The sequence below is a fragment of the Sorex araneus genome, chromosome 2, assembly GCF_027595985.1.
Source record: "Sorex araneus isolate mSorAra2 chromosome 2, mSorAra2.pri, whole genome shotgun sequence".
NCBI lineage: Eukaryota > Metazoa > Chordata > Mammalia > Eulipotyphla > Soricidae > Sorex > Sorex araneus.
The window spans coordinates 119785794-119799787 of record NC_073303.1 but is presented as its reverse complement, the minus strand read 5'-3'; the positions used below and the strand labels follow the sequence as shown (position 1 = coordinate 119799787).

The window sequence follows — 13994 nt, the reverse complement described above, 5'->3', positions numbered from 1 at the left end:
ATCAATCATGAAGATGAAAAAAAATAGCTATAGGCTTTCTGTCTGTGCTCAAGGAAAAAGCAGTACATTTTAAAAAGAGGATAAAATTAAGAAATGATAAATTAAGCATATAATCACTGCATCACTGTATCACTATCATCACATCGTTATTGATTTACTTGAGCGGGTGCCAGTAACGTCTCCATTAGTCCCAGCCCTGAGATTTTAGCAGCCTCTCCTTACTCGTTTTTTCCAATGACTGGAAACTCTTTTTCAGGGTCAGGAGAATGAGACCTGTTATTGTTACTGTATTTGGCATATCAAATATACCATGGGGAGCTTGCCAGACTCTTCTGTGTGGGCGGGATACTTTCAGTAGCCTGCTGGGTTCTCCGAAAGGCATATATATATATGTATATATATATATGTGTATGTGTGTGTATATATATATGTATATGTACATATACATATATATGCATATAATAAAGGATGAATTGTATAATTTTAAGCATAAGTAAATTATGATATAAATTATATCATGCTGATCATTATTTAAATCACTAGAAAAAGATTAGATTTTATTCATTCTCCTGAAGTAGGAGAAGCTAAAAAAATGTAGGAAATCTAAACTTAAGAATAATATTAAATTTTTAAAAATATAATTACTAAGAGTTACAATATAATTATTCAAAAATAAATTAAGCATTATGTATCTTTGTGGTATAAATATTTTAGTAATATTAATATTTATACCACATGAACTTATAAATCCATGGATAAGCAAGTACCCTGTATCATAATCTTATGGTACAGCATAAACAAGTTTTGAATTACTCTCTACATATTGTTTTGTTTTGTTTTTCTGGCTTTTGAGGGGTCATATCCAGCAATATTCTCCTAACTCTGCAATTTGGAATCACTCCTGGTGGTGCTCAGGGGATCAAATGAGTACTGGGGATCAGGTAGGTCACATGTAAGTCAAGTACTCTCTGACCACTGTCCAATCCCTACACATTTTTTCTGAAGTTAATATATTTAAATAAATTCTCTTCTAATTCTTCTCTAATGTTGAAACTCATGGATAATTGAATGTATGGTGAATACATATTATTCTTCAACCACAAATGAGAAAGAAATGCGTAATAGATTTACCCACAAGTTCATTTAGTTGAGTGACCACATATTTTTAACGACATTCATTTGTGTTTTCTCTTTGTATTCTCTAATGAAATGCTACGAGCATTATATGATCCTTGCCATTTCTCCAAAATGTCATTTCATTAATAAAAATATTTTGGGTGTTTCATGTATATTAATTTACTGAGTCATGTTTTTAGTATCACCAGAATATAGTGGTTTTGAACAGAAGACTTGCTGGGCAGGTGGGAAAGCTTAAAGGACATATTTTGTGCCCTCTTTTAGGTAGACAATTGTTTTCAGCAAAAAACATTAAAAGAATGAGAGTCCATGGGCAATGCTTTAAACAAAAGAAAACAGTTGCCAGATGCTTTGGACACAATATGCACACTCTCCCCACCCCAAATACAAAAGCAACAACAACAAAAAGCAATACACTTCACTTAGAACTTTTTAAGGAATAACAGTTGACACTCACCATAGATATATTAACTTTGATTCTTATTCTTGTGATAAAAGAGACAAAACAGCAGCTCAAGACTACTAGTGGGAAATCTACTAGGAATTTATGGCATTCTTAATCATTAGTAGTGATATCGAGTGTAGAGTTTCAGAAAACAGGAAGATTAACATAAGCGGTTTTTCTCTCTAAGGTACACAGTATTGTTATGCTAAGCAAAATGGTAGCAAAACTGGGACTAGGCCTAATATGTCCTTATTCCTCCTTCTTCAAGACCCTGTGCCATGACCTCTACACAGCAAAGAGCACAGCTCTCCAAGATACCGTCAAAGAGACTGTCTTCATAAGAGCATGGGCCCAGGAGAAAACACTGAGCACACTCAGGTGTGGTCCCATTACCCACGTCCCCCATTTAAAAAACGGCGACAACAACTAGTTGTAGTGACATGGGCTGGACTAATTATGGTTGAGTTAGGCTTACTTCACTTCATGAATTTGTGTGTTCACGAAGGAAAAACATCTTCCTTTTGAATCAAATCTCTACTTAAACTCAGAATTCAAAATCACTCTTCTAAAAGAAATCACACTGGTTGTGAAACAATGTTCATATATAAAACTAATTAAGAATACACGAAAAGACATTATGACATGTACACATTAATTGGGATTACATTTAGTAATTTACTTTATCATAAAATCATTTAAAAAGCAGGTTACTCTTGCTAACTCATATTAACATGATTTCTTCTATAGGATGATGGCACTTTAAATGAGAATATCTAAAGCAGACAATGCAATGAGATTCTAAGTGTACTTAGAATTAGTTTTGATGGTGATATTCTTTTAATGATGAATCCCCACAAAAAGCTAAAAAAAAAATCAAAAGGCTTTCAAGTTCTGTCCAATTGATGTTTGGAAAAACCTTTTGTGAATAATACTTTGTTTAACGTATATTTGACCCTAAGTATACAGTCTTAAAATTTCTCAGGTTTCTTTTTACCCCTTTCTGAAATAAGACATTTTATGCAAGTTTCATTATATAGCTAGTGTAACACGTATAAACTGGGTGATGTAAATAAGGAACTTTTAAAAACTTTCTCAATAATTACAGGGTGGTTTTTTTTTTGACTGAGTATAGCTAGCTTATCTGTAATGTCCACTGTCCCATTATGCCCTTAGACTTAGAAAATATCTGTTGAATTTGATTTGAGTGTGAATGAATCCAGGAAATGACTTAGCTGAAATTCTATTCTAAATATTTTGGACTTCTCTGCTTTAGCCAACAAGGCCATGAAATCAGAAAAGAAGGCATGGAGTTTGGTCATAGTAATGCTGGAACATCAAGGCAACACTTTTTTTGTATGGCCTCTCACCCTGGTAACTTCCAGGCCCAGCTGGAACCAGGAGATAGCCCTCTCAGATAGACTACTTTCTGAAGTTGAAACTCTAACTCCAGAAAAAGAATTAACCACAAAATTTCAAATCTCCCCCAAAAGATGTGGTTTAGAAATAGTTCATGGGAGAGGTCAAGAACTGTATTATTTTTTATTTTGTTATCATTAGTTCGGCTATCTGCTATTCACACAATTTTTTTAACAGAAATTATGGCTTTTCAAAAGGAAGATAATGTGCTCCATCAAAAAAGGAGAAATATACCATTTCCAAAAATAAACAGTCACTTTCCCCTTAAGCCATTGGGTTTTATGAAAGGAAGTGCTAGCAAGTGTGGCTCATTTTAAGGAAATTGTAAATGTTTGACATACAATTTTCTGTCAAGATAAAGCATTTCCCTCATTAAATGGGAACAAGTGCGTACTGTCATGTTCAGCAGATGACTTCCTGTATTTTTCTTTGCTTTCTACCTAATGTTAAATTGTGCATTACAAGTAGTCAACGAGAAACCAAATATTTTACCCAGTGAAAATTATATTCTCTATCTTTATCAATGTTTATATGAGTGGCATTCAAAAGTTTTAATTTCCTCCCATATCCTGTAATGTTTTTAGAGTCATTCTGAACTCAAGAGACTTGCAGGAGTTCAAACTATCTCATCCCTTGACTGAATGATTTACTTCACAAACTCAATAGACACTGCACGGGAGGTAAATTCCTTTCAGATGGTAGAATTATTCTGAGAACAGAGCCAAATGTTTCCTCAGCACTGGGAAGGAAGCAAATGCCTCATTTCCCCTTTTCAGAAGGCCAGAAGACCAAAAATAATGATCAAATGTTCCATACCACTGCAGTCAGCCTCTGGGAAAAACACTTTTGACCAAATCATTGAAATCACTTAAAATTTTGTAGTATCAATTATTCTGTCTTTCAGATGAGGTGAAGGGCATTTTAGAAATCAACTTCATGAGAAGCTTCTTATGAGCTGAAATTTAATCTTCATGTGAGGGAACTAAGTACATAAACATACTCATGCCTGTTAGTCATTTTTCATTTTCTTTTCTCTATTCTGTATACCTCTATTCCTCCCCACGTAAAATTTTTATCTGTCCTGTCACATTCAAGTTTTGAGTATGTATGAGGACAACACCACACTTTCACTTTTTCTATCATTTTATGGTCTCTCTCTCTCTCAGTTGTGAAGCACAGTAGATTTTATTGAGTGAAAATTATTTAGAAAAATGCCAGAGGAAAGAAGGAGAAAGTGCATGTGCAAGAGAGAACATTCCTCAAGAGTGAAAATGCAAGCAAGCAAAGATGCATAGAGACCTTCAAGAGAGATGTTCAAGGGAGAATACAGGCTTGAAGAGCAAGCTCATTTTATTCTTCAGCCTAAGCCCCAGATGTGTGCTCTTCCCTTAACCTCACCCAAGAGAAGGTCATATTATTACATCAAAATGAACTTTTTATAGATTAACGTGAAAGATATTGACTTTTCTGCTTATGTGCCACAGAAAAATAAGATTTCTCAAACATCTTTTCTCTCGCCCAATTATGTTTTCAGTCTGTCCTTTAAAGAACTCTCAATTACCTTTCATTAATGTTGGTGGGCTAATACTCTTGGCAGATAATTTATCTAAAACTGGAAACAACTTGTACCTGGGCCTTTGTATTAATAGGAAGGAAAGGCTATTTCCATCCAATTCTCCAAAAGATCTATGACTTTCAGCAGTGCTGAGCCATTACACCTTTCATTTGTTGCCTGGATATGAATCTGAGTCATGACTTACAGAACATGTCGATCCATCTAGTCATTCAGATTTACCCTCCTGAATTCCAGATTCTTATTACTCTGATTTTAAGAGTTAAATTGTTCTATGGTCACCTCAGTCAGCATATTCAAAAGAAAATGCATCACTGTTTTTCCTCCTCACATGTTGGTGATGTTTAGGAATGTTACCAACATCTCCTCAGTTATTCAGCCCAGTAATATGAAAATTATATATATATGTATATATGTGTGTGTGTATATATATATACATATATATATAACTACATGCTATCCATGGCATACTCAATATGCCAAAAACAGTAACAAGTCTCACAATGGAGACGTTGCTGGTGCCCGCCTGAGCAAATTGATGCAAATCGATGAGCAAAGGGATGACAGTGATACAGTAATATATAAAACTACTTCTAACAACCCATTATTTCTTATTGGTTCCAATTCTTTTTGAGAACTTGATTCTTACTAGTTTTCTTATTGATTCTGATTCTTTTTAGAGAACCTGATGAAAATCTGAGAATCTACCTTCAGTGCCCATCACAGCTCAGTGGATTGTGTACAGAGTCTGATTCTCTGGCTTCAAATCTCAGCTTGTGAATTTACTAGCAGTGTGATATCTCAAGATACTTACTTCTCTGTGCTTAATTTCCTTATCTTCACTATATGATTAGTAATAACACCTGACAGACAAACTTGTCATTAGAATTACAGAACACTCTCTTCTCTCTTCTTCTATCTATCTATCTATCTATCTATCTATCTATCTATCTATCTATCTATCTATCTATCTATCTATCTATCTATCTGTCTATAGATGCACATACATATATATACACACATACACAAAGGGAATTTTTCAAAAAATGCAAACTTAAGGTAGTTCATATGCATTGACAATGACTCCCTATTGCTCTCAGTAAAATATAGCCTTCTAATTTTCTTCACTTTCTAACTTATTGTTCCCTTTTCTTTTTTGATTGAATCACTTTAGGCCCTGCTTATAAGTGTAGATGTTTCTTTCCCATCCTCTCAATTCACCCTATTACACAACTTCTGGAAAATGTATACAACATGTTTGAACTCTCTGGAGTTTTTTAAATTTACCTTCTATTTGTTCCATTTTGCCTATGCTTTAATCCCAATCATTCCCAACCATGTAATGTTGGGCAAATTATTTAAATTTCTTGTTGAATTTTAAATTTAGAAAGCAGCGATGATCACTGGAGTGTCTATATTTTGATGTTGTGAAAATTAAGCCGGTTATTACAAATTAAAAAAGCATTCAATAAAATCTGTAGAAAGACTGAAAATGCAGAACTCACATTCATTCTTCTTGTGCCATCATTTTAATATTCTTCCTATGTGATTCACTAATGCCCTGGCATTTTGGCCTCGTGTCTTGCAAGCAATTACTGAATATCACTATTTGTTTCTCTTCCCATAAAACTCTAGGCCCCTTAAAATGAATGCATTATATCTTTCCCCTTCCCATTGCCCTGAATAGTATATGGCATAGTACAGAAACTCAGCAAATGCTTGTTACAGTGAATGGATACCCTTATCAGGCAAAAGAGAGTCTGAAATAGAGAATTTGTAAGATTATTTTTTAAATAAATAGGTGACTATATGAATCACATCTTGGTATAGACTGATTATACTCCAAGCTGATCTAGAGAGTGAGATAATCAACCCTTATAACTTTATGACAGAATGTAAATACTATTTTCTTATTCTTTTCTTTTTTACTTTATTCCTTTTTGTAAACTTTAATATTAATTATTTTTGTCACATAAAACGATGTTTGAAGCATGTACAATGTATATGGTGTTTTATTAACCTCTGAACACAGATGATTAACTTATACTTAATTGTCATATTACCTGATTATTCTCCCTCAGGGAATTCCAAACTATATTTCCATGCCATTATCAATGTAAACTGTTTAAATCCAGCAATAACTGTGAATTGCCAAAAACATGAAGTAATCATCTAAGCTTTGTCTCTGTGATAACACTGAGGGCAATATTTCTTTAGTGGGTAATGTTTCTAAGAATAAATGTGACCAAATGTTTTCAGACAAAGGTTAGACAAAAATAATTGTGTCACCCAGAAGTCTTACAAAAACCAAATGAAACACGGAATTTAAATCACTATTTGTCTAAGTGACTGCCTATTTGAAATAATAATTCACCAAATTGGTGAATTATTTTAGAAAATGTGTTTATTGTTTGTTTTGTCATAAATGTGTCTCATGACATTAGGTGTTTTAGTAGAAAACTTTTGTAAAACTAAACACAAACACTCCAGTAAGAGATAGATTTACAGTTCCTGGCACAGAACAATGTTTAAAGAATGGACACATTTCTAGTCAATACTTCTGAGGAAAGTTTTAAAAAGTAATTTTAGTGAGTTATAAGCATTTTAGAAATCATAAAAAGAAAAATAACTGCATTTGTTTTAGTAATTATAATGGAACCCATCCCAAACAGAGCCATAGCCATGCTCAAGGCCACACTATCCATATACTCGGATGAGCCTCACGCATAAAGGAACCAGCAGAGAAACCCAGGCGTGTGGGACCCAGGGCTGAGATCTCCAAGCCTGCTCGGATTGGGACTGGGCCTCCTTCACCCAGACCCCCCATTTTCCAGTAGCTTGCCAGTTACACCCAGAAACTGCCCCATCCTCCATGTAATCCCATTACATTGGCCAAGATCCAAAGACTATATAAAACAAAGCTCCCAGAAGCATGCAGCCACAAAGCAGTCACACAACCTCTTATAGTCTAGCCCCACTGATGTGCCTAAAGCAGCACACATGTTTGGTTTTAACATACTTACTTGTATTCTCTGATATATATTCTTTGTCCCTCTCAGAGAGCCCGGCAAGCTACTGAGAGTATCCCACCCACACGAAAGAGCCTGGCAAGCTCCCTGTGGCATATTCAATATGCCAAATACAGTAACAATAACAGGTCTCATTTCCTTGAATGATCCTCCAATCACTGGGAAAAATGAGTAAGGAGAGGCTGCTAAAATCTCAGGGCTTGGATGAATGGAGATGTTACTGGTGCCCACTTGAGCAAATTGATGAATGGGATGACAGTGATACAATGATACAGTGAATTATAATGGATAGGCACTGATCTATGTGTGTATAATTTTAATTTATTATAGATTCACCAAAAATCTATTATCATCACATTTTAGAGAAGAGAAAATTGAGGCAAAGAATTGCTGCTTGGATCACTGCATCTAGACAGACCTTCTTGAGAATATTATTCAGCCATTTTCTAAGAAAGAAGTGCTTTTGATATATAGCTCTTAATATGTGTGTTTAATTGAACTCTTTTGTCACTTGAGAGAGGAAAAATGGCTAAAATGTAAGGGTCAACTATGTTGTATACTCTGTTTTTATAGACAGAGGCACATGCTACTTGCTTCTAGATGTGGTGTCTAGAGTAACCCTTTCCTAGTAACTGTGAAGTGAAATTTCCTACCATTTGAACATTCAATTACAAATAACTTATAGATGCTGAAACAGCCTTCATAGAGGCAAAATTAGTTGCCTATAATAGAAAAAACACACTGAAAAAATTTTCTCTTGCTTTGTAATATTACATTACAGCAGTCTCCATACATGAGAGACTTGAGTTGGAAACAGAATTAAGTTCAGTAAGATTTTTTTGCCTTCTTGGATTATAATCAAATGATGTTTTTAGAAAATATTCCAGAGAACTAACTACTCTCTGAGTGTATTAAATACACATATTAAAAATTAATCATTTACTGTATTGTTTTTACATGTGTTAATCTTTAAAAATAGAATATTTGCAAGCAATTTTAAAATTAATTATAAGTCTATGTGATAAATGGCTATTTGTTCAAATAGTAGAGAAGTGGGTGTTTACGAGTTGTAGAATTAGAAATAATACATCTTAATAACATTCAATCTAGTATTATACTACTAGTCATTTAAATGTTTCAGTACTGAAGACTATGGTTCTAGTGAACACAAAAATAATCATTTGATTCTATACATAAATCTTGATGGAAGGTCAGAGATAGTATAGGATATAAAGCACTAGTCTTGCATGTGGCATTGCCAGCAAAGACACTGGTTTGAATCACCAGCATGATATATGGTTCCCTGAGCACTGCTAAGGTTTACTCTAAGAGTAACTAGAGCCACCAACAGCCAGCACTAGCCCCTGATCACCACTGAGGGTGGCCAGCTTCTTACATATAAAATATAATAAAATCTTGATGAAAAATCTTAGTGAGTCACTCCACATGTTGGTTATTTCTTAAGGGTTCTTAAATGTGGAGCTGGGACATAGTCCAGTGGTATGGCCACCTACTTAGCATGTGCCAACTTGGTTCAATCTCTGGCACTTAACAGCTGGACATGCTCAGCGGAATCCTGGAAATCCCCTGGGCATAGAGCATCACCATAAGTGGCCCCGAAGGCACTGCCAGGGTATGTTTTGGAATTCCAGCATCAGAGGGTCTTAGAAGCTAAATATTTTGTGTACTAGCACTGAATCACCAATTCAGTTGACAAAATATCACTGGAAGTGGTCTCTGGGTCCTCTGAAAAGGTAAAAAACAATCAAGCAAACAAACAAAAACACCTGAAATGGCCAAACGTTTAGGAAGCATATATTTTAGTTGTGATATTAAGAAAAAATTATGAGCAAGATGCAACTAAAAATCTTTATCTATAAAAGCACAAGATCCACTGCAAAACAGAACAGTGATACTTATGTTAAGATAAAAAAAAAGTCCTGCATCTAAATCATGATTTTATTTTAGACTGTATTATTGTAAAGAAAATAATCACTAGATGCCTACAGTTTTGGTCAATTTCTGTTTCAAGTATTTTTATATGGTATATCATTGAATAGATACACTTTTCTCATACCCTAAGGAATGTTGAGTAGCATCTTTAGGGAATGCCATTGTAATTGTTCAATAAATGTTCCTTCATAATTGAACAGATATTGGTTGCTTGACATTGCAAACAACAAACCTAGCCAGGGATTTAAACTTTTAAGTTATTCCTCATCCTCCCCACTAACTGCTCTAAAGTTTAGACATGTTTATTAGACAAATACTCAGAAAAGAAGTAAAATTATGATAAGTAGGCAGACATATGAGCTCTGTGAGAATCACCAGGGCTTGATATTTCTAACATTCTGAAAAAATGCCTCAACTCCATTTGCTTTAAGTCTCAGGATGATAAGAAAAATATGTTTTCAATCTTTCCCCAAATGTATTCAGTTCAATATGAGAATAGATATGTCTCATATTAGTACTTAATTTCTAAATACTCATGAGCGCTATTAAAATTCTCTGGCAAAATCCTACCATGCTTTCCTTCCAGTAGACTCTAACTCAAGGTTTTGGCAGACTCTGGCTGATTAGCAGGTTTTTTCCTTCCCAATCACATTTCTGAGCACGCCCAAATGGAGCTCTGGGAATGCACTGTTTTTTAAAAAAATATTCTTTACAGAGTATATTAACGGCTTGTTTAGACTATCTTAAGAAGATATAACTCAAGGTAATTGAGTGTAATAGATAAATATGAAATGTCTTTAAAATAAGATCACTTAATACAAAATTTTCTTGTTTTCTTATCTAGATATGAAAATATGAAATTGAGCTAATTTTTCAAATCCACTATTAATTTAAAGAAGCCTCCACTTTAGTATATTACATATACACAGAGTCATTTCATGAATGGTCCCATAAGCCACAGCTTGATGACAACAATAATTCTCAGATGTATGTGGTGTTCATCACCATTTACTATTTGATTACCATTTACTATTCATCACCATTTACTATATTCCATCCCCAGTTAGAAAAAGAATGACTAAAGAGCAAAACTAAAGAAGATGACATTAAGCTCCAAACTGAAGACATCTCTTAAGATTGAAAAGTGGTTCTACTTAATGTAGAAAGGTGCATAGAGGGAAATTTATTTAGTAATTGCAGCACAGATGGATGGAAAGATAAATGGATGTTTTCTAAAAAGGTAAGCACTTGTAACATTTCTAGTAGTCAAATGGCTATAATCTAATGATGCTAAGAATTTGTATGTCCACTGTCAAACATTTATTATTGCTTTCAATACGGGAAATGCAAATCAAAATAGGAAGATATCGTCTCACAAAAGGGATAATGGCATACATCAGAAAGAGCACAGACAAAGACATTAATTTGAGAAGAGATATGCATAATTATGTTCCCTGCAGAATGAAGAATAATAGGTATAATATGGAAACAATCCAAATATTCGACAATGAATGAATGGATAAAGGAGTTTTGGTACATATAGACAAGAGTGTTAACACAACTCTAACAAGAAACAAAATCTTGCCATTTGCAGAAACTTGGAAAAAAGTGGAGGAAGTAAGTCATAGGGCAAATATCTCATTTGTGATATACAGACAAAACAAGGGAATAGACAATATTTAATGATGACAAAATCTTGATCTTTGATTAACAAACAAATAAACAAGCACTGGGGAGAGGAAATGGGGATATCAGGAGTTGGGGGCCAGGGAACAGTGGGGGAAGGGGCAGATCAGAAATGACCTAGTACTATGGTGTATCTTGGAAACTTTTCTGGGAATAAAAGAGTAGTAAATATGTACCTCATCCATAAAAAGTTGATGCCAGACATATAGTTAAGTGGTTCAGGTGCATGCCTTGCATGCTGCCTATTCCAGTTCGATTTGTTAGGGTACCACTGGGGCAGCCATATAATATCTGGAACCTCAATGTCTGAGCAGCTATGTATCCTAATCTGTCCCCAACTCTTCCACCAAATAATCAGGAAAGCTGACACTATTGTAAACATGTGACCTAAACTACAATAACTTAGAAAATACGAATTTGTATTTCCACTGCTACAAAATCACAGAGTAAATGTATCTAAATGATCTGGTTGTGTCTTCTCCACACAGGACTAAGCATAATACCTTAATAAATATTTTCAATAACAAATATTATTTCTCCAAAGTATTTGTTGAGAACATAACTATCTTCTTTTCTCTGCAAGGAACTCTTTCTTTTTCTTCCTTTATAAATATCAGTATTAATTTAAGAAGTGGGGACACTCCTAGTAAGTGACTAAAAAACCAGAAATATTTATTCTAACAGTATGGTAGGTTTTAATCACTGTTATAAAGACCAAAAAAGAAAGAAGTCATAAGGTTCTTTAAGGAAATTAATGTGAATTCACAAATTTAGCCATATAAATACTTTCTCTGAAGTTAAAACCATGGGGAAAATGTCAATGCAAACATCATGAAACACTTCTAAGAATGAATTTCTTTTCTCCTTAACAGAGCAATCAGTGCAATGTAGGAAGCTGCATTGAATATTTAATATTTACTATACTGAAGTGAGGAAGAAACTCTTACCACCTTCTTTAGTGCAAAGGTTGACAAGGTTATGCACTGTGTCCATCAGCTCCAGCTGCTGTTTCTGAAGGACACTGTTGTTGGTGGTGGCTCTGTTCAACTGTTTCTCCAGTTCCTGGATTATATATGTTTGACGGGTAACCAAGCCTTGAAGATTCTCTTTCTCTTCTTTTAGGGTGTCCAACTCTTCCTTGTGCTTTCCCTCCATTTCTAAAATTTTATGTTCTAACAAACTATAAGGAAGTGAAGATAAGATTTAGTTTTTAAAATGCCATACACAAAGTCTTGATTAAACTAGTTCCTGAATTTAAAGTTGTAAATATTCATTTGTTTTTGTAAATAGTTTTTAAGTTAACTCATAATATATGTATATATATATAATACATAACTTTTGTCAAATGGAGAACTCTCTTAGTTGTCAGAGTGATGTTTGTTTCCTAAATATAATTTACTTCCAGGGGTTATCTTGTATCTTGAGGAACTGACCTGAACTCAAAAAAAATTTCATTGTGAAGCAGTTATAATGTAACTTTACTAAGAAAATGAGTCCAATAAGTAACAGAATGGTTGAAGGAAAAAATAAAAACACACAAATTTATTTTATATACTTTGCTTCATTTACCTGAAATTCTTAAAACATTAACAGTGATTAAACTTCACAACAATTCCGTGGGATCAAGAAATAGTATATTGAAGCAGAACTCAGAGCGCCAGAAAGAAAGCTGTTTTTCTTTTACTTTTTTGGTCATACCCAGCTATGCTCAGGGGTATTCCTGGCTCTGCACTCAGGAATCACTCCTGGCGGTGCTTGGGGGACCATATGGGATGCTGGGAATCGAACTTGGGTCAGCCACATGCAAGGCAAACACCCTACCCGCTGTGCTATTGCTCCAACCCTAAGAAAGCTTTCTAGTGTCACAATAAAGACATTTCTAAGATTTTTGACATCTTTCCTGGGTCATAATAATGAATGGACTATCAACCCAAGACTCAGTATAAGACAGAGACACTGCAATTTTCCAAATCACTGCATCAAGTGTACTAACATGGGTTAGTGGCGTGGTGTTACAAAAAGATTTGGGATGCTTTACTTCAACTAAGGGTTGATATCATCTTCAACTGAGGACCTTTTTTCCCTTAACTCTTCAAAAGTACTCCCCTTCAAAAGTATTCCCTTTGCATTAAAATGAAAAAAGAATTCAAAAGCACTCTTACACCCTACTAGCTCACTGTAAATAAAAAGCATTTGTATTTTATAGAGTACATAATACACTTGTCTTCCTCAGAGGAAAGTCTTTTACCATTTTCTCAATTCTATTTTCAGAAAGTTCTTAGTTTACAAGGTATTCAAATGTAACATACCAGGATGAGCATTTAATTTACCTTAGAGAAATACAGCATTGATTTATTCCTCTAAATTTTGAAAAGGGGACACGGGGGAGTATTTTAAGTGTGATATTTAAATTATAAAATAATTTGAAACCCAAATTTTCCAACTCCATGTACTGAGGGCTTGTTGGGGTGGGGGTGCTAAAAGATTTGTCCTTTACACGGATTAATAAGTATAGAGAGAACTGTTCTTAGGCATTCCAGATATTGTCACAAATTTGTCCCTAAGAGAATGTGGCGCAGTATATATATAAAACAGGAAAGTTACCTATTGAAACATTCCGTGTTTCATGTTTTCAGAAGATATGAAAAATACTAAGACTTCAACTATGTGGAAAAAATAAAACAAAAGAAAGAAAGAGAGAAAGAGGAAGAAAGAAAGAGAAAGAAAGTAAAGAAAGGAAGAAAGGAAGAAAGAA

The 13994-nt window shown here is 34.3% G+C and overlaps 1 protein-coding gene across 2 annotated transcripts in view; it reads right to left on the bottom strand.

Annotated features, from left to right (window-relative positions):
- ANGPT1 (angiopoietin 1) overlaps positions 1-13994 on the bottom strand; it is a 278618-nt gene that overhangs the window by 89222 nt on the left and 175402 nt on the right. The window contains exon 4 of one of the 2 annotated variants that reach the window (XM_004607673.2): positions 12187-12419. In XM_004607673.2, the coding sequence (XP_004607730.1) occupies positions 12187-12419 (233 nt within the window). The remainder of the gene's footprint in view (positions 1-12186; positions 12420-13994) is intronic. The other variant, XM_004607674.2, reaches the window with a different exon arrangement.